At 42.1% G+C, this 22,088-nt stretch overlaps 1 protein-coding gene across 4 annotated transcripts in view; it reads left to right on the top strand.

Annotated features, from left to right (window-relative positions):
• LOC122552587 (collagen alpha-1(XII) chain-like) overlaps positions 1-20,779 on the top strand; it is a 264,538-nt gene extending 243,759 nt beyond the window's left edge. For 3 of the 4 annotated variants that reach the window (XM_043695315.1, XM_043695311.1, XM_043695313.1), the window contains 4 exons: positions 4,515-4,703; positions 6,953-7,030; positions 12,118-12,282; positions 19,292-20,779. In XM_043695315.1, coding sequence (XP_043551250.1) covers positions 4,515-4,703; positions 6,953-7,030; positions 12,118-12,282; positions 19,292-19,413 — 554 coding nt within the window. In that variant the 3' untranslated portion in view covers positions 19,414-20,779. Of the gene's footprint in view, positions 1-4,514; positions 4,704-6,952; positions 7,031-12,117; positions 12,283-17,561 lie in introns of all 4 variants that reach the window. The other variant, XM_043695312.1, reaches the window with a different exon arrangement.
• Positions 20,780-22,088: the final 1,309 nt, after the last annotated feature.

Raw genomic sequence — 22,088 nt, 5'->3', positions numbered from 1 at the left:
ACTGGTCCCTGCGGAACTCCACTTGTAACTGGGCTCCAGGCTGAATATTTGCTATCTACCACCACTCTCTGACTTCGACTGGTTTTTATCCAATTGGCCAATTATCCAGTTTTCTATCCAATTGGCCAAATTTCCCTCTATCCCGTGCCTCCTGACTTTCCGCATAAGCCTACCATGGGGAACCTTATCAAATGCCTTACTAAAATCCATGTACACTACATCCACTGCTCTACCTTCATCCACATGCTTGGTCACCTCCTCGAAGGATTCAATAAGACTTGTAAGGCAAGACCTACCCTTCACAAATCTGTGCTGGCTGTCCCTAATCAAGCAGTGTCTTTCCAGATACTCATAAATCCTATCCCTCAGTACCCTTTCCATTACTTTGCCTACCACAGAAGTAAGACTAACAGGCCTGTAATTCCCGGGGTTATCCCTATTCCCTTTTTTGAACTGGGGCACAACATTCGCTACTCTCCAGTCCCCTGGTACCACCCCCGTTGCCAGTGAAGACGAGAAGATCATTGCCAACGGTACTGCACTTTCCTCTCTTGCTTCCCACATAATCCTAGGATATATCCCGTCAGGCCCGGGGGACTTGTCTATCCTCAAGTTGTTCAAAATGTCCAACACATCTTCCTTCCTAACAGGTATCTCTTCTAGCTTACCAGTCCATTTCACACTCTCCTCTTCTACAATACGGTCCCTCTCGTTCGTAAATACTGAAGAGAAGTACTTGTTCAAGACCTCTCCTATCTCTTCCGACTCAATACACAGTCTCCCACTACTGTCCTTGATCGGACCTACCCTCGTTCTCGTGATTCTCAGGTTTCTCACATACGCATAAAATGCCTTGGGGTTATCCTTGATCCTATCCGCCAACGATTTTTCATGCCCTCTCTTAGCTCTCCTAATCCCTTTCTTCAGGTCCTTTCTGGCTATCCTGTATCCCTCCACTGCTCTGTCTGAATCCTGTTTCCTCAACCTTATGTAAGCCTCCTTCTTCCTCTTTACCAGACATTCAACCTCTCTCGTCAACCAAGGCTCCTTCACACGACCATTTCTTTCCTGCCTGATAGGTACATACATTTCATGGACACGTCGTATCTGCTCTTTGAAGAAGTTCCACATTTCCACCACATCCTTCCCTGTCAGCCTATGCTCCCAACGTATGCTCCTCAAATCCTGCCTTACAGCATCGTAATTTCCCTTCCCCCAATTATAAAATCTACCTTGTTGTGCGCACCTATCTCTCTCCATCACCAAGGTGAAAGTCACAGAATTGTGGTCACCATCACCAAAATGTTCACCCACTAACAAGCCCCCCACTTGTCCCGGTTCATTACCGAGTACCAAATCCAATATGGCCTCCCCTCTGGTTGGACAATCTACATACTGCGTTAGAAAAGCTTCCTGGACACACTGCACAAGCACCGCCGCATCCAATCTACTTGATCTAAAGAGCTTCCAATCAATATTTGGGAAGTTGAAATCGTCCATGACTACTACCCTGTGGTTTCTGCACCTTTCCAAAATCTGTTTCCCCATCTGTTTCTCCACATCTCTGCTGCTATTGGGGGGCCTATAGTAAACACCCAACAAGGTGACTGCTCCTTTCCTATTTCTGACTTCAGCCCATACTACCTCCAGAGGCAGATCCCCCTCAAACTTCCTTTCTGCAGCCGTTATACCATTTCTAATTAGCAATGCCACCCCCCCTCCTTTTTTCCCACCCTCCCTAATCTTACTGAAACATCTGTAACCAGGAACCTCCAACAACCATTCCTGTCCCTCTTCTATCCATGTTTCCGTGATGGCCACAACATCGTAGTCCCAGGTACCTATCCACGCCTTAAGTTCACCGACCTTATTTCTGATACTCCTTGCGTTGAAGTATACACACTTGAACCCATCTCTGTGTCCGTAAGTATTCCCTGTCAGTGCTACCTTCTTCACAGCCTCCCTACATTCTTGGACATGCTGACAAACAGCTAGCCTACTTGCTGGACTACAAGTCCGGATCCCATCCCCCTGCCAAATTAGTTTAAATCCCCCCGAAGAGTGCTAGCAAACCTACCTCCCAGGATATTGGTGCCCTTCTGGTTCAGGTGCAACCCGTCCTGTTTGTACAGGTCCCACCTTCCCCAGAATGCAGTCCAATTGTCCAAATACCTGAAGCCCTCCCTCCTACACCATCCTTGCAGCCACGTGCTCAACTGCACTCTCTCCCTATTCCTTGCCTCACTGTCACGTGACACCGGCAACAACCCAGAGATGACGACTCTGTCCGTCCTAGCTTTTAGCTTCCAGCCTAACTCCCTGAGCTCCTGAATTACCTCCCCATCCCTTTTCTTACCCATGTCGTTGATGCCAATGTGCTCCACGACTTCTGGCTGCACATCCCCCCCCTTAAGTTTTCTGAAGACATGGTCCGAGACGTCTCGGACCCTATCACCCGGGAGGCATCAAACCAACTGAGAGTCTCTCCCATGTCCACAGAACCCCCTGTCTGTCCCTCTAACTATAGAGTCTCCTATAACTAGCGCTCTCCTCCTCTCCCCCTTTCCCTTCTGAGCCTCAGAGCCGGACCTTGTGCCAGAGACCTGGTCACTGCAGCTTACCCCTGCTAGGCTGTCCCCCCCAACAGTATCCAAAGCGGTATACTTATTGTTGAGGGGAACGACCACAGGGGATCTCTGCACTACCTGCTTCCTCCCCTTCCCACCTCTAACTGTTACCCAGCTACCTCTGTACTCTGGCGTAACTATGTCCCTGTAGCTTCCATCTATCACCCTCTCAGCCTCTCGAATAATTCTCAGTTCATCCAACTCCAGCTCCAGTTCCCTAACACGGTCTGTGAGGAGTTGGAGCTGGCTGCACTTCCTGTAGATGAAGTCAGCAGGAGCATCGGTGGTCACCCCTACCTCAAACATCCTGCAGGAGGAACATTCCACTGCCTGCGCTGCCATAACTCTACACTTAGTCTCCAAAACAAGAACACCAAGTAGTTTACCTTTTTTTTTAAGGTTACAGGAGGATGGAGGGTGGGAGACACTACACGTGTAGTGTCTCGGGTTCCTTCTCCACTCAAATAACAATCACTTACCTTCCCGACCGGCTTTGCACTCCGACTTCACTTCCGCCCAGCTCCCGCTACTCTCTGCCATCCTCAGCACTTCCTCTAAGTGCTGTTCAACATTCATCAGCTGAGAGAGGATGGTACTTGGGAATCAGTAGGAGGTTTCCTTGTCCCTGTTAACCTGAAGCTACGAGACACATGGGGCCCAGAGTCAATGTTGAAGAAACTCCCTCCTGACTGTATACCACTGTGCCACCACCTCTGCTGGGTCTGTCCTGCCAATGGGACAGGACATATCCAGGGATGGTATCATGGTGTCCGGAACCTTGTCAGGTATGATTCCATGAGTGCGAATATGTTGGACTATTGCTTTGTGAGTCTGGGTGAGACAGCTCTCCCAATGTTGGAACTAGACCCCAGAAGTTAGTGATGCAGACTTTGAAGAGTTGACAGCGCTGTTTCTGCCGTTGTCTTTTCCAGTGCCTAGGCTGATGCAGGCTGACCCATCCAGTTTCATTTTTTTGTTGAGACTTCGTAGTGGCTTATATATTTCGAGGGCAGTTGAAGATAGTTGAGAGTCAACCCCATTACTGTGGGTCTGGAGTCACATATAGGCCAGACCAGGTAAGGATAGCAGATTTCCTTCCCAAAACAGCATTAGTGAACTAGGTGGGTTTTCTGACAATTAACAACGGTTTCATGGCCATCAATAGATTCTTAATTCAAAGTTCTACCATCTGCTGTGGTGGGATTCAAATCCAGGCCCCAGAAGATTAGCTAAATTCTGGATTAATAGTCTAGTGACATTATCACCAGTCCATTGCCTCCCTGTAAGACGTGGAGAAACTTCTTCACCCAGAGAGTGGTGAGTCTGTTGGGATTCTCCGTCATAGAAAGTGATTGAGGGAAAAACACTGAATGTTTTCAAGAAGGAGTTACATATGGCTTATAGAGTTAAAGGTTATGTGGAGAAAAACAGCAACAGGGTACTACTTGGATCGCCAGCCATGATCGTACTGAAGGGCAGAGCAGGCTCACGGGGCTGAATGACCTGCTCCTACTCCAATTTCCAATCTTTAGTTAACAGGTGATGCTGTTCTGCCAGGAGGAAATCCAGAAAAAGCTGTTGAATGGTACGTCCCTTCCTGACCTTTCCTGTATATTTCAAAGTGGGGTGCTGACACGACCAAGTATTACTGGTTTTCCCCCCTGGGCCACAAGGTAGGGAAATGGCTGTGAATAGTTCACAAAAGGTTGAATTAAAACACAGTGGAAGCCTTAACTGCATTACTTACACAAAATTGTTCAGGCAGGCAAGTATTTCTGGGTCTGGTCATTGCACCAAAAGATAGGAGTATCAAATGCATAGCAAGTACGGAATGAAAAGTTAGCTGCTGGCTCGAGATAATGTTAACATTTATCTTCTAATTTGCAGACCATATGAGGAGAGTGAACTCATTGATAAACCAAATCCCCAACGGTTACTACTCGAACCGAGCTGTTCCTGGTCCACCTGGTCCACCTGGTCCACCAGGTAGTGCTGGACAACTCGGAGAAGCAGGACCCCCAGGCCCACCAGGTTTCCCAGGATCCCCTGGTGATCAAGGCCGAGCTGGTGAAAGAGGTAAGAGGCACCTCGTCGGGAATTTGAAATTACATTTGCCAGACTTAAAGCTCCTTATAGATTTACAAATATGCATGTTACAGAAGGTAGCAACTGAGCCCATCACACCTGATCTTGGAAAAAGCTATTCAGCTCAATTACCTCCCCAGTCTTAGTCCATACAGCTGTAGGTTACAGCTCTTAAGATGCATAGTCAATTGCTTTTTATATACAATGAGGGTTTTGATGCTGTATTCTTTCAAAATTAAAAATCACACAAGAGCAGGTTATAGTCTGACAGATTTATTTGGAAGCACTAGCTTTCAGAGCGCTGCTCCTTCATCAGGTAGCTGTGGAGCAGGCCCATAAGACACAGAATTTATAGCAAAAGAATGCAGTGTCATGCAACCAAATTGCTGTTAAGTCTTTCATCTTTTAGATTGGTGTGCAAGTTCATTAATATGTAAATCCCAGAAATTCTTTTAAGTCACATTCTCGAGATAACTTAAGGTTTTATATAAAAAAAGGTGACATCTCAGCTCAGACAATGCATTAAAGGTATACCCTCATCTATTCTTTCAAGACCTAGTTCCTGATACTTAACAGCCTCAACATAAGAATGTAGAAATACAAGCAGGAGCGGACAATTTGGCCCATCAAACCTGTTCCATCATTCAGTATGATCTTCGCCTTCACCTTTACCTTCATTTTCCCATCTGCTCCGCACATCCCTAGATTCCCAGGTAGACCCAGAAGTTGTCTATTTCTGCTTAAAGGATTTCTCTTCATCTCCCCTCTGGTCCTTATGCCACTCACTTTAAATCTGACCTCTGACCTCTGAAGTGATGACCAAAACTGTATGCAGTAGTCTAGCTGCAACCGAAGGAGGTGTTTATAATATTCCAGCACAACCTCCTTTTAAAATCAATGATTCACTTAATGAGGAATATATCCCATCAGCATTATTGACCTGACCTGATACCTTCAGAGGATAATGGAAATGCATTCCTTGGTCCATCTGTTTCTCTACATTTCTCATTTCTTATTTATCACTTGTTGTGTATTCAAGTTTGCATTCCTGAAATATATTATCTCACATTTTGCTGGATTAGAGTTCCATTTTTTTCTTCTCCACCTGACCGCTCCACTGATATATTCCTGCAGTTTTATTCCACAATATCAAACTACCTGGCCGATTTTTGTTTTAGCTGAAAAATTCTTAATTATGCCAACTATACTTAAGTCCGAATAGTTAATATATCCCACAAAAAGCAGCACCAACTCTGAGCTCCATGAAAATACATCGGCAAATATTTCCCAGTTACAAAAGTACCAGTCAATCTTTACCCTTCATGTTGCTGAGCCAATTTGGGATCCAGATTTGCCAACTTCCTGTGAATCCCACAGGTTTTTATTTTTGTGACCAATCTACCATATGGGACCTTGTCAAAAGCTTTGCTAAATTGCCAGTAGACTGTCATTAACATGCCAATCTCATCAATATTCCTTGTTACCCTCTCAAAAGCTTCAGTCAAGTTAGGCAGACATGACCTTCCCTTAACAAATCCATGCAAAATACTGATTGTTCATCCTGGACTTGTCACAGAATAGAATCCCTATGGTGTGGAAGCAGGCTATTCAGCTCATCAAGTCTGCACTGATTCTCCATAGAGTATCCCACCCAGACTCACAACCCCATCCCTGTAACCCTGCATTTCCCATGGCTAATCCACCTAACCTGCACATCCATGGACACTGTGGGCAATTCACCTAACCTGAACATATTTTTGGACTATGGGAGGAAACCGGAGCTACCCGAGGAAACCCACACAGGCACAGGGAGAATGTGCAAACTTCACACAGGCATTTACCTGAGGCTGGAAACGAACCTGGGTCCCTGGCACTGTGAGGCAGCAGTGCTAACCACTGAGCCACCCCTTGCCAACTTGTTAAATGATAATATTTTGTCCATCACTGAGGTTAGGCTAATTCATCTTTCATTTATCACTCCTGGATCAGAGGTATGGGCATGATTAACATGACACCAGAGGCCTCAGTACTTTATTGACTAATGGAGGGCCATATGGCTCATTCCCGCTTAAAACCAGTTATACTGGTACATTCATTCTCTTGACAAACAACAGTGTTGGAAGTGCAGATAGTTGACCTGTTGTTGCTTACTTTTTAATTGCATTGTGAGTGAATCATTTGAAGTTTCCTGTGTTTTAGCACACTCTCAATGGTACATCTTTTCCCCCCTTGACTAACAGGAAGCCCTGGAGAGAAAGGTGAACAAGGCAGTTCAGGCATTGGGAAACCAGGACAACGTGGCTTACCTGGACCTCCAGGTATGTCGTTTTATGTTCAGGTCGTTCTGCCATAAGGCGCGTTTCATTGACGCAAATTCGCTGTTACACGAGTGACAAATTGGAGACACTGTTTCCAAAGAGCGAACTTTTAAAATGAGCATTGACTGTAATGCGATTACGTTGCCAGCACTTTAAGCGTTGTTTCTAAAGCACAATTTTACTATAATGTGGGGCTGCACAAGAGTGCAACCATCACGCTATAGAAGAACCACCTGCATGTTTGGGTCCCAACATGTAAACCGCATGATGAAAAAGGTTGTGAAATCCTCAAAGTTTTCACTGTTTTCACACAATTTAAATGACAAACAAACAGAGTAACCCCCCTCCCCAGTGCCAGTATATCTTGGGTACCATTTTTAATTTGGCTGGCTGTGCAATAAATTGGATGTCTATTAAATGCAGCATTTTCTGATCCAAAATCAATTATTCCGAATGAGCTTTGGACAATTTCTCTCTGTCGTCATCTTTGTGCCAAATTGTGGCCAGACAGCTCTCATCTTCTCTGGCAGAGATATCAAAAGCTCCTTCCCAAACATTCTGCCATGTGAACGATAAATCATAATTTATTCAAGGCAGAACCAAGTTGGCAGAACTTTGTTTGTTCTTTGTTTTGCCACAAACTTGTTTTGTTGTCCCCATTTGCACGCAGCAGTGACTGGGAAATTGATTCTTAATTCCTGAAGACAATTGCGATTTGCAAATTCTAGAAGATGTCCCGTTTTTGCCTCCTTCCTTGATAGAATTCTACTACTGGCACAAGGACTCAGCCAGGGTGCAAAGTGCTGGTTCCTGATGAGCAGTAGCTAGCAGAAAACTGAATTATATGATGTCCCAGGAGTACTAAAAGTTTCTTCTGTTGAGGAACACAAAATGTGCAGTGCACGTAGTTTGCAGAGTCCTCAGCAGTAGAGGTTGAGTTGTTTGGTTACCCATGACTTGGCTCATTCCAACACAAGCATTACATCAGCCACTCATGGGTCAGAGGGAAGCAAAGGTGCTACCTTGTTTTATTTATTTAAGGTGGGCTATCCCCTGAGGTAGCCATAATTCATAATTTAAAAAAAAAGCAAAGCCATGCATTTCTGTGTAGCCTCCTACCCACAGGCGAATAGTTCAATCGTTAAATAGGAGTCAAATGCTCATGGAAAATTTTTTAAAAATGAAGTGAATAATGGCTCATTTTTCATTTCAATTGTCAGAATTTTAATTTACAGTAGCAGGATAAAAGGGAGACCCCGTGAGGTTGGGAATGGGAGGGTTTAGTTTTGTGGCTTTGTTTACAACAAATGCGGAAACGTGCAAGCAACTGCTCTTGAATTACATGAAAACAGTCTGGACAGCATGGGGAACAGCTGCCAGTAAGGTTTGGGGTTAGATATGAGTTTTCCAAGTTAATGAACGGAGAGAAGGGTAAAAGCACAAGTCATTTAAAACCGCTATTCTTGTAATGGATAGGTGTAAAAGATTTCATTCTCCCTTCCAAATTGATTTAAAGTGAGGTGAGAGCAAAGTGGCAAGGAATAACGTTTTCACACAGCGAGTAATTAGGGTCTGGATTTGATTGGATTTATTATTGTCACATGTACTTCAGTGCAGTGAAAGGTTTTGTTCTGTGTGCAGTACAGGTGCATCATACCATACAAAAACACAAAGATCTTAGGGTGATTGAACTGACCGAAAGAAATGTGAGAGTAAGATCTGTAGTAGAGAGCTCACAAAGAGTCATAGAGTCACCCTGCGTCAGAGCTATCTTGAATCCATGTAAATGCGCGCCCTGGGAATGTGGTGGGGGCAGGCTGAATTGAGGCATTTATCAGGGCTTTGGATGATTATTTAGATAGAAATTGTGTGTAGTGCATATAATCTGAACAAATAGAAATCTAGGTAATTTACTAGTGCTAGTTAGTGAAAATTGCCACAGGTGATTTCTTGATGGGAACAGCCATTCATTGAACATCCGTTGTTCGAACATCCGGATTATAAAAATGAAAGAAGAAAGCTGAAATAACTCCACAGAGGCTGGTATCCTGTCACCAAGTCACTCTTTTATTTACACAGTGCTTGACCTTAGTACTGCTCATTCAGAGCCAGCTCTCCAAGTGCCAGAATCTCAGGCACTCCCCTTTATTTATTTTTTCTCCTGTTCTTTTTTATTCTTTCCCCCACACTACCGCCTAACTGCGGTAGTGCTTATTTTTTTTCCCAGCATCCAGGTGTGTGTGTGCAGGTGTGAGACACAGTGAGAGACACAAGGTGCACGAATCTTTATTCCGTTTCCACCACCAGGAAGATAGGAAACACCCGAGTGGCCAGTGACAAGCAGTGCCCTTCACATCAAAGGGCAATGCTGTGTGATCATACAGTGAAGGGGAGGGCAGGGATTAAATCAAAATAGAGTTGGAGGGGGAAATAATGCACTCCACTCCTTGCGGCGCCCACCTCTCCCTGAACAACTCCAGGGTATCGGACACCGCGTGCTCCTTTTCCAGAGACACCCGGGCTCTAACGTAACCACGGAAGAGGGGCAAGCAGTCGGCCCTAATGACCCCCTCCACGGCCCGTTGCCTGGACCTAAGACGCTCCCCTTTTTTTTTGACAAGCAGTGCCCTTAATCTACTGTTTATTATTTTCTTTTTTTTCCTTTTTTTTATATTAATCCCCACACTACCACCTAAGTGCGGTAGTGCTTATTTTTTCCCCAGCACCCATGGTGTGTGTGTGTAGGTGTGAGACACAGTGAGAGACACAAAGTGCACGAATCTTTATTCAATTTCCACCACCAGGAAGATAGGAAAACACCCAAGTGGCCAGTGACAAACACTGCCCTTCACATACTACACTTTTATTTTCTCTTTCTTTTTCTTTTTCTTTCTTTTTTTTTCTTTTTTTCCCTTTTTAAAAAAATTTAACCCGCACACTACCACCTAAGTGCGGTAGTGCTTATTTTTTCCCCAGCACCCATGGTGTGTGTGTATACGTGTGAGACACAGTGAAAGACACAAAGTGCACGAATCTTTATTCAGTTTCCACCACCAGGAAGATAGGAAAACACCCGGGTGGCCAGTGACAAACACTGCCCTTCACATCAAAGGGCAATGCTGTGTGATCATACAGTGAAGGGGAGGGCAGGGACACCCGGGCTCTAACGTAACCATGGAAGAGGGGCAAACAGTCGGCCCTAATGACCCCCTCCACGGCCCGTGGCTGGACCTAAGACGCTCCCCTTTAACCTGCTTTTCGGATGCTGCCTGACTTGCTGTGCTTTTCCAGCACCGCATTTTTCAACTCTGACCCTCCAGCGTCTGCAGTCTTCACTATATTCACAGTCCTGCCTGTGTGGTTGTACATGCCTGCATGTTTGTGTTAAGAAGTGCACGGTACCCAATTCATCTTCCCATAGTGCAGTGTCTAGCAGCAGACCCTCAGGGTTAAGTTTCATCTGGCTGTTTGGGACCAAGGTGGATGAGTCAGCAATTTTCTCAGAATGAGCTGGCATGGTGGATTGTCAGCTGGTTCTTGTACCCATGCCGTTTTTGGATCAGGTTTCTTCAGGGTATGCTGGGGTTGGGGAGGGGGGCAAACAATGGGTAAATGCCCCCACACAAATCAAGTAGATACTTGAACTAATTAAATGTCCAATAAGACCAACTGTGACTGATGCTTTCCAGTTGCCATTCTGAAAACCCAGAGAATGACAGGAGTAGGAGTGCTCCATTATTGAAAGTTAAGTAACCATTTGATATAATAGAGTCACAGATCACACTGGTGATGTAGTCACTTTTTACTTTAAAAGGATCCTTCAAAGGACATTTCCAACGTGCAAACCTCAGGGGTAGCACCCATCTCAAAGGCTAGTCCCTTATTGCTCGAAATCCTCCTTAACTTCCAAAGCCATGTATCACAGGCCAGCTATCTTGACCTTTTCTCCCAGGTCAATTTGTGTAAAAAATGCTGAGTTGGGAATCAGAAATACTCCTCACACTGAGGTACTGACTCAAAGATGAAAGTCCAACTCAGTCTCCAGGCTGATCTACGAGGAAAGGTTGAGTTTGTTTTTTTTGGTGGGGGAAGGAGCAATGTTTCTGAAGAGGTGATAGAAAACAAAATGGATAGGAAATAAAATGTCTCCTATTGGAAAGATTTGTTCAACTTGAAAAGGTTCAGAGAGATTAGCAAGGATGTTGCCACGGTTGGAAGGCTCGAGCTGTAGGGAGAGGCTAAATAAGCTGGGGCTGTTTTCCCTGGAGCGTCGAAGGCTGAGACGTGACCTTATAGAGGTTTATAAAATCACGAGGGGCACGTATAGGGTAAATAGACAAGGTCTCTTCCCAGGGGAGGGGAGTCCAAAACTAGAGGGCATAGGTTCAGGGTGAGAGAGGAAAGATACAAATCGGTCATAAAGGGCAACATTTTTACTCAGAGGATGTTGCGTGAATGGAATGAGCTGCCAGGGGAAGTGGTAAAGGTTGGTACGATTACAACATTTCAAAAGCATCTGGATGGGTATATGAATAGGAATATGGGCCAAATGGGACTAGATTAGGTTATGATATCTGGTCAGCATGGACGAGTTTGACCAAAGGGTCTGTTTCTGTGCTGTACATCTCTATGACTCTATAAACAGAAGGTCGATGGAAGGATTGTTCTAATCTCCAGAGGGTCAGAGGCTGAGGGGTGACCTTATAGAGGTCTAAAAGATCATGAGGAGCATGGATAGGGTGAATAGCCAAGGTCTTTTCCCTATTGTGGGGGAGTCCAAAACTAGGGGATACAGGTTTAAGGTGAAAGAGGAAAGATTTAAAAGGGACTTAAGAGAAAACGTTTTCATGCAGAGGGTGGTGTGTATATGGAATGAGCTGCCAGAGGAAGCAGTGGAGTCTGGTACAATTACAACATTTAAAAAGTGTCTGTATGGATATAAGAATAGGAAGGGTTTAGAGGGATATGGGCCAAGTGCTGGCAAATAGGACTAGATTAATTCAGTCGATGTGGACAAGTTGGACCGACAGGTCTGTTTCTGTGCTGTACATCTCTATGACTCAATGACTCTCTGCGTTTAATCATAGGCCCACCAGGACAATCAAGAACTGGTCCCACAGGTCCTCCAGGTCCAAGGGGGCCAATTGGACCACCAGGTCGTCCAGGGCGATATGGGTCTCGGGGTCCAGCTGGTCCACCTGGTTACTGTGATTCCTCAATGTGTGCAGGCATTCCCTACAATGGTTATCCAGGTAGGTTGCAATCTTCAGAATTAGTGCAACAATTGTGACGGGTTTTTAAAGTCGGTAAGTGATTGACATCAGGCAACATTCTTTAAAACCTTTAAACACGGCTGATTTGGGTGAAATTATTTTTAACTGCTTTTATAACTATTCTATAAACAACCTTTTAAAAGAAATTTAACACGATTAATTAACTTGAATTAAACTGAGGCACTAAAATCTAATGAGCTTCTTATATAATTTGTAAACTAACCACTCGGTAGGCAAGTAAAGAGTTTACACCTCAGTAAACTGGAGAATGGTCAGTCGACCATTCTGTCCTGGACCTTGCAATGCATGAGACCTAACTGCACCCCAGGCAAGAGATTAAAGAGAACAAGAGAAGCATCCATTGCAAAGATTTATAAGGCTGTAACTTTTCTTTCTTTAAACTTATGGAGTGGCAGGAACATTTGCTAAATGATCCAGTGGCTGCTGATATAAATTTGACTATTATTTTTAAAAAGCATCTAAACTAGGAAGTAACAAAGTAACGTAGTAGGTTACCACAAGGTAGTGGTGAAATGTATTCTTGGTTAGTCATTGTGTTTAAGGAAGCTAATCCAAAATGATTGTCTCCTAGTAGAGAGGAGTGTTCAGTAAGGTGTACGACCTGCCTATTTGGGCTGTTAGTCATTGAGGTTTGGTGAAGAGGTTATGGGAGCAGTGTCCATGAAGCTGGATGACCGTGAGTGTAAGAGAAATCCACATGATCTCAGGAACATGAGTGGAAAGACCAAGTCAGGAGGAGGAGAATCGACCACAACCCAAAGCACAGTCCCAGTCGCAATTCTTAGATTCTTGTAGCTGATACCCTGAAAACTCAAACAAAATACAAGCTGTCACCTTAGCTTTTGAGAAACAAATAATGATCTGGGTAATTTCTGTCAATTACTAAAGCTACCCACCACTCCAGAGCACTTGACTATAATTTCACTTGGCAAAAGTTCCTAAACCTTTATAAATCACTACTTAGACCTCATTTGGAGTATAGTATTTAATTTTAGGCACCACTGTGTAGAAGAGATGTCATGGCTTTGGAAGGGGTGCAGAGGAGATTTACTCACATGGTTCCAGGGATCATAGTAAAGTGCAAACACTGGAGAAACTGTAATTGTTCTCCATCCAGATTCATGAGAGGTGCTTGAAATTGTGAGTGTGAAATTGAGGAAATAAGGCAAAACTGTTTCCTTTGCTGACAGGAAGAATTAGCACAGAGCATAAGTTTAGATATTTCCCCAAAGGAAAAGGAAGGAAATAAGGAAAGCCTGCTCTTTATGCAAAGAGTTGTTCTGACCTGGAAGGCGGTGGAAGCGGATTCAATCATAATTTCCAAGGGAGAATTGGAAAAATGATTTGCAGGTCAACAGAGAAATAGTGGGATAATTGACTGGCCCTATCAAAAAATCAGCACAGGCATGACAGCCCAAATGGTTTTTATTGTACTGTGTGATTCTGACACTTTGCTCAGTTGAATTGTCAACATAAAGGCTTAAGGGATACAAGTAATAGGAGGCCATTCGGCCCCTTGAGCCTGCTGTATCATTCATTCAGATAATAGTTGATCTTCTAATTCAACTCCACCTTCATGCACTATTCCTACATCTTCGATTGCCTTAATATCCACAAATCTCTTGACCTCTGACTTAAGCTCACCAACTGATTGAGCATCCATAGGTTTCTCGGATAGAACCCTTTGAGTGAAGACATTGGTCCCCTTCCCAGTTCTAAATGGGCCACCCTTCATCTGTGATCATGATCCTTCGTGCTACCTTCCCCACCCAGGAGAAATATTTTCTCAGCTTCTAATTGGTTAACACCGTATGAATTTTGTATGTTTCAATAATAACTTCTAACTGTCAGACCTATTCTTCTCAATTTCTCTGAACAGCTGATTTCATCCCAGAAATCAGTCCTTCTGAGGATTCCTTCAGTATAAGGAGAGAAGAATTGTACGCAACACCACGTATAATTTCACCACGACCCTATATTCTTGCAATAAGACCTTTCGCCTTGTACTCCCAACTGTGTGTTTGCTTTCCTAATTGTTTCCTGCCTGGATTAATTCGTAGTTCTGGGCTTGCACCTGTGGCTCTTACAACTTCAGTCATTACAACTGCTGGCTAAACCCATGTGCAAAGATACAAAAAGCAAAGTTTGGGTGGAGTAATGTTTGCAAGCAGATGAAACTTGAATCAATAGCACATGATCAGGTATCATCACATGACTATAGGGACAGGAGTAGGCCATTCAGCCCATTGAGCCTTCTCCACCATTCAATACAATCATGGCTGTTCAAACGTTTATCCACCCCATCCCTATAACCCTGTACAGCACCATTATTCAGAAATCTATCAATCTCAAGATTAAACAAACTCAAAGGCAGCCCTCCAAAGCCATGAATTCCAAAGATCCACAATTCTCTGAGTTAAATACTTAGCTCTTATCTCCAACCAAAGTGCTCCCTGCCCCCACATTATCTATCAACGATGCTCCCGGGTTTTAGGCTTCCCAACCAGGGAAAATATCTTACTTGCATTTACCCCTTTCAGTCAAGTTAAATTGCCATAGTCTTACCAGACCTCCTGCTTTCTCATTAGACAGAAATGACTATTTGGTGGTTTAACCTGAGGGTGACAATACCTCAGGTGAGGGGGGGGAAGTTGAGAAGGAGAGTCCTTCATGGTATCTTCAGCTGGTGTGGGACTGAAGCCAGGCATCACAAACCAACCATCCAGCCAACTGAGCCAAATCAACCTCCATCTCTTTAATGTATATTAACAAACAATAGGCATAAGTCCAATCTCAAAGCTAAGAAAGAGGGAGCCCTGAAAGGGAAACACCAATGCAGTGAGACCTGTCTGAGAGATACTGAAAACGACCCCACAGATTTTGGCTTATTGTCTGGCAAAAATGTCATTAGCTCAGATTCAAGGAGACCAATCTCTTCAGAACATTGACAGGCTATTTGTTAACTAAAGCAGCAATAAAGTGTAATCATGAATGAAATTTTATTTTCTTTAGATAGAAAAATAATATTTCAACAGTAAAATATTTTAAACTTCATTGTTAAACAGCCTTGGTTGGCTTGAAGTATTTTACTAAAATATCAGTATTATTAAACATAAATCTAGACTCACACGTGGCTGTACTGATCGTTAAAAACTTATGAAGAATAAAAGTTTTCCAAGTTTCTCTTCTTTTGAGGAAGGAGATGGATCATCTGTTACTTTGGACAATTTAACTTGTATTGCATGTTTAAACAAAGATAATTACCTTTAAACTCAATATGACCTCAGTATTCCTTTTGATTTCTGGCCAGCAGAAGGCAAGGGAAAGTGTTGAGATTTTTAAGAAGTGCCATCTTCTTAAAATTAAATGCTTGAAAACTTTCTTAATGGAGAAATCTCTTGCACAGCAACAAATTGTATTAACACTGATGCACTGACACATTCCTTCCTCTTTTTTGAACCATATTATTCCCCAAAGTTACCCAATTGAAAAATTGCACAAAAAGGTTTGCTTGAAGAAATATACCTTTACTATACCTTCTCAATTTTTACAATGTTAAGATGAGCACATATAGAGCAGTCTGTAGCTAAACACAAAAACATTTGTTTCAATGAAGTACTTCTTAAAGAAAGCCATATGTATAACTCAGAAGAATTCAGCATATAAACCTCCTCCATTAGCTGGAGGGTGTAAAACCAGATTTTAATCCATCAGTGTAACTTCTTGCATTGATTACTGTAAGCAGAATATTCCCCTTAGACCCCATCCCATATCAAGAACTTTATTCTTCTTGTGGGATTTTACTGGTTATCTGGATATTTCTTGGAAACTAAAGCCTGGAAGCATTCCTTGCAAAAATAACATAATTGTCCCTTTTCAGCGGGTAAACTATTATATCTTTGTATCTGCCTAGGTCTATTGCTTGGATAGCAATGTGGGACCAGGTTAATTGTAAAGAGTGATCCAGAAGGCACTGCACATCTTTGTAAGGCATCCTGAAAATCTATCCTTAAATATATCCAATGCATATCTTTCCTGCCAGCTGCATTACTGTTCTTGTCTTTCAATTCTCTATCACTGTTATGAACCAATACATTCAAATTATTGGTAATTTGTACCAGTTTTCTTGCGACTGACTTGGCTCACGTCTCAAAATTTTGAATTTTCGTCAAACTTTCAGAAACCAGGATCAAATAGTCCCAGTAAAGTTTATGCAGCCTAGCAAGTGAATTGAAAGTAGCCAGTTGAAATGAATCCTCTTCCAACCAACTCAGTATTTGTAGGGTAGCCTTATCTCCATCAGTTCCCCTTCAGCCATCAACCTCATTGTGCAGTTTCTAATCATTCATCAAATCCATACCTACGACTTGTTTTTACTCACCAATCCAATGTCCAGAGCTTCCCCTCCCTCAAGAACCCAATGTAAGCTTTCCATTCCTCTCCAAATCTCTGAGTTAAGGCTCCCCTTCCCTTCTGGCTATTAATCCCTGAGTGATCCATTTTATATATATGACCTCCTAACTCAGCACTGCAGCATTTCAGGTCAAATTGTTGCTGGAACTAAGCTCTGCTCGAATCACAGAGAAAGCTGGCTCTGAATAAAAGGAACAAACAAATTGTTGCAATTATAAAAGAGTTTTGCAGCTACTGACTGATCCCTAAATAGAGGCATTATGTTTGTAACCAATCTTATAAAAATAACCATATTTTAACAAAAATTAACAAAGTATAAAACTCTCAATCTGATTATAAAAAAACCTAAAGGAACTAAAAAAAAGTTAATATTTAGATATAACTTAAGACCGTAAAGTCCAATTTATTTTATAATTTCGGGCAAAAAAAAGTAATGTTTTCGCCTGTCGTCAATAGTTCAAATATACTGCTTTAAATAGCAATTGCAATTAAAGTATTGACAAAGCGAACTTTAATATTCTTAGTGCTCTGATTCTAGTGACCTTGCGTTCTACCCCGATTTGTATTGATGGAAGACAAGCTGTTTGTTTGAAAGTAGCTGTTATGTCACAAGACTGACTACAACTTAGCACCAACCAGAACGTCAAAAAATCTGGGCAGCCCAGATATGTTAACAGTCTAATTATTGTGATGTTATGTGTTTGATTTTTGTTCTGAGTAATTAAAAACAAAACAGAAATAGCTCATTTATTCTCCACTGCAGAAAAAAACAAAAATATATAGCAATTTTTCCCAAAACTAACAACATTCTTAACCTGTTTCAGGTTCCGGATAAATTTTACTAGGTTACCCATGATGTTCACAAAAACCGAAAAGCCCTGTTTCTGAAATATTTGTTCCCGAGCTTAATAAGAAATGAGCCTTTTTGGAAAATTCACCAGGAGTTGATTTAACGAACTCTGTTGACCATCAGTTCTTCGTAAGGAGACAGAAAGACACACCTACTAAACTAAGAGAGTTTGCAGTTTCTATATATGAAACAGACGTCAGATGCCTGTCCTTTTAAGGCTGTTTCATCGTGAAGCAAAAAAAAAGTCTCACTCACGAACAAGGCTTAAACTTACTACTAACCTTGTGGAGATACACCATTTTACAAACTACAGCTACAAAACAAAACACAGACTTTTTAGCCTGGAATGTTCAAATTACTTTGTCGTATTGTTTCTGTAAATAACTAATTGCGGCACCGCAAAGGTTCGAACTGAATTACAACCCACACCAGCTGTAACATCTAGTAAACCGGCTTCTGCGTTCGGGCCTGCTGCTTGCTACTTGCTTTAGATAGGAACCGCCCACCTGAAACTGTACTAGAACACTGAGAATACCAACAAATGTCAATGGAAAAAGTAGAGTTAAAACCAGTCTCAGCTGCAAGATGGGTGATGGCAAATTGGCAGTCTGTTCTATGCCCTGGCTGAATTTCTTATCCAACGGAATGGAAAATTAGGCAGAGTGTAAAACTGGCTTAAAAATTCACTATTATCCATCTTGTGCTGTTGGAAGAGACTGACTTCAACCCCAAAACATTTCAATGGTGGGACATTAGGAAAAATGATTTCTGTTTCAGGCTTCTTGAACTTCGCAATGCAAATTATTTCTTTTGGAAGTATTGATCAGCTAGAAAGAACATAGGTTTTGTGCAATCATGCATGATTGGCAGAAGGAATACCATGTGGCATAACTGTTGTGGCATTCCACCTGGACAGAAGCTTGTAGTACAGGAGCAGCACCACAAATTTTGAGCATTCACAGTCACAAGTAAGCATGGGTTGGAATTTCAGCTCTGCCTTTGACCTGTGCTCCCTCTGCCAGCATTTGATTAGTGAATTCGAAACTTAAGTTTTAGCAGTGCACCCACCATTGCTTTTCACTTTGTTTCCCGTCTCTCTCGTGTTTCTATGTTTGCTGACACTTATTTTTGTCTGCTCTTTCCATTTTACTATTGTGGTCTTTAGTTAAAACTGTAATCGCCATTGAATGATTCTCTTTCATGTTATTGTTTTGAAGTTAATGGATAATTTTTAAACAGCCATGGGCAGTTCAAATCGTAGTGTTCTGTATTAGTAATGATCAAGCTGAGAAATTCATATGACATACATTTTAACATTCGGCTCAGCAACTTTGTTAAAGCAGCCCCTTACTACAACAGCACAGCATGATTTCAACTGCCCTGTCACTACATAGTGTTGATTATACATTCTGTGCAATTATTGCTTCTTTTGTTCCAACAAAAAAAATCTCTTCTTGTTTTTATAAATATTAATAACGATTGAAAAGAAAGCAATTTTAACCACCCCACTACTTTGTTAGAAAATAGTATAATTGAGCTAAAGCCTCATTTCCGGATGAATGTGCCTACAAATATATATATATGTAAAATGTATATGTTATAAGAATTTAACTTGCCTATGACATGTCAAATGCATGTCTAAACAAGAGCATTGGTGATTGCCAAATATAGTGTTTGTTATATTAGACCCATATTTCCAACCAGGACCATACGAGCCGCAACCTTATCGACCAGAAACCCATGTTGTACCCATAGAAAGGGAAGAGGAAGAAGACCAAATTGAAACTGAAATTCAGTCGCCTGGATTTAGCCGAGCCTATTCATGAGGAACGACCATCATTTATCCAATACCAAAAACAGGGGAGGGCATGGAGTGGTTTTATATGAACTAAACTTTCAATCTTTCTTTTGTTGCGACATTCACATCTGCAGATCATCTCTGTGCTTTTAAATTTGAGCAAACCTGTGTTAGTTTGACTTGTAACCACTTAATTTTGGTGTTGGCTATGACCAGTAAAAGATAACTTTATTCTCATTCCAACCACAGCACAAGGATGCTCCTTTTCAACTCACATTTCTTTTAATGTTACTGAACAAATAATGAGAGCTCTTCCTTATCTATACCTCTTGTAACTGTAATGGTGCACTGGGGAATAGCAAAAGTCAGAAACTTCCAATTGCAAAGAGTTGGGATATCATACAGGGAGACAACTGTCCCATCCCAGCCCTGTGCCCTGTACAAACTGCATTTACATCTTTGCAAGAAATACTAAGCAGCAATAACTTTTCTTAACATTGACAATCAAGCTAATTTTTTTACCCTGCCCCCTTCCCTACGAATGTTTGAAAGCCAGGACTCTTGCACATGTGACTGATGCAAAATGAACCTAACGCCTGTGTAATCTCAATCTGTCACTTTCCACTGTTGTGTATATGCTTCTATGTAGTAACTCACCTGTTCTGTTGGTCTCAACCTGCAGAGATTGGTTTTAACTGTGCCTCTGTTCACTTTATTTACACTGCGCTAAAAAAAAACCCAAAAAAATCCTATAATCAATATTTTTTTTCAAAATAGAAAAACAAAAAAAATGCCCACATTGATCCACACCATAGACAGTCTCCTACCCTTCCTTCCAATGGCACTCAATACTCACCCTTCACAATGGTTACTCTGCAACTTTATCCCAAGTTAGCATTTCAAATGCTATTTAAATACGACAAGCTTGTCTACTACATTCCAATTATATAGTTTATCTGTATTTTCAGTTATAATCCTATTAGGAATATGTTACTTTATCTTACAAGTGTATCAGCTGGTTAAATCAAGAATTAGGTGCAACACACTCTTAAAACAAATACTGCTTAAAATCATTGTACCTACCAATACAGTACTTAACACTGCTTATAACTTTTTTTTTACATTAAAACTTTAAATATAAATGTGCTGGTTCTCAGCAGATCTGTTACAAAGGGTGGTGGAAATGCATGTCTGTGATGTATATTTAGTATGGAACCTTTACCAGAATATAGTGTTTTCAGAAACTCGAATGCAGTTGGAATCTGTTTGCAAGACTATGGATATAGAATTGCTGCTTCATATTTGTAACTGCAGATTGTGAATTTCACAGCCTAAATTTCCTATTTATTTCTGAAATGAAAGAGGCATTTTTCAATAAAACTACTGAAATTAAACCAAACTCTCTGTCTTCATTTAGCCAATGACATTTTTATTTTACTTAGAGTGATACCAGGAATGACGTGTTTCGGCTATGTATACAGCCTAGAGAAAAAAAGAGTAAGTGAATGATATGATGGAGGTGTTCAACATTACAGTGACTAAATAAGGAGAAAATATTTTCACTGATAAGAGTGGTAGAAGAACCACAGGCAACATTTGATCCTCACAAATCATAAAATCTCTGCAGTGCAGACACAGGCCAATTGGCCAAACCTGTCCACATTGACCCTCTGAAGAGTATCCACCCAGACCCATTCCCCTACCTCTATTACTTTACATTTCCCCTGAATAATGCTCCTAAGCTACATCCCAGAACACTATGGGCAATTTCCCTTGGACATTTCAACCTAATCTGCACATCTTTGGACTGTGGGAGGAAACCCATGCAGACACGGGGAGAATGTGTAAACTCCATACAGACAGTCACCTGTGGCTGGAATTGAACCTGGGTCCCTGCCCTGTGAGGCAGCAGTGCTAACGACTCGTCCACCGTGCTGGAGGTTGTTATGATACATAGAACATAGAACATAGAAACATACAGCGCAGTACAGGCCCTTTGGCCCTCGATGTTGCGCCGATCCAAGCCCACCTAACCTACACTAGCCCACTATCCTCCATATGCCTATCCAATGCCCATTTAAATGCCCATAAAGAGGGAGAGTCCACCACTGCTACTGGCAGGGCATCCCATGAACAGAATGGAACAGAGAAAGAGCTGGGCAGTGGAACTAATTGAGTAGCTTATACTAAGAGCTAACGCTGGAATGAAATTGAGTTCAAATACAGAAATAGCTGGAAAAGCTCATCAGGACTGGCTGCACTGGTGGAGAGAAATCAGAGTTTACCTTTCAGGTTGAGTGACCCTTCCTCAGAACTTAACCTGAAGCTTTAACTCTGATTTCTCTCCACAGGTGCTGCCAGACCTGCTGAGCTTTTCCAGCAATTTCTGTTTTTGATTTTCTGACTTACAGCATTCCCAATTTTTTTCGTTTTTTTACTTCGAGGTTGAGTACACTGGGATTATGCATTTTGGAATTCAGAAGAATGAGGGGGGAGTCTTATAGAAGCATACAAAATTATGACGGGAATAGATAAGATAGAATCAGGGAGGTTGTTTCCACTGGCGGGTGAAACTAGAACTAGGAGGCATGGCCTCAAAATAACAGGGAGTAGGATTTAGGACTGAGCAGAGGAGGAATGTCTTCACCCAGAGGGTTGTGAATCTGTGGAATTCCCTGCCCAGTGAAGTTGTTGAGGTTACTG

This window comes from Chiloscyllium plagiosum, chromosome 9, assembly GCF_004010195.1.
Source record: "Chiloscyllium plagiosum isolate BGI_BamShark_2017 chromosome 9, ASM401019v2, whole genome shotgun sequence".
Classification (NCBI taxonomy): domain Eukaryota; kingdom Metazoa; phylum Chordata; class Chondrichthyes; order Orectolobiformes; family Hemiscylliidae; genus Chiloscyllium; species Chiloscyllium plagiosum.
The sequence above is the reverse complement of the archived record's forward strand: the minus strand, read 5'-3'. Positions and strand labels throughout refer to the sequence as shown.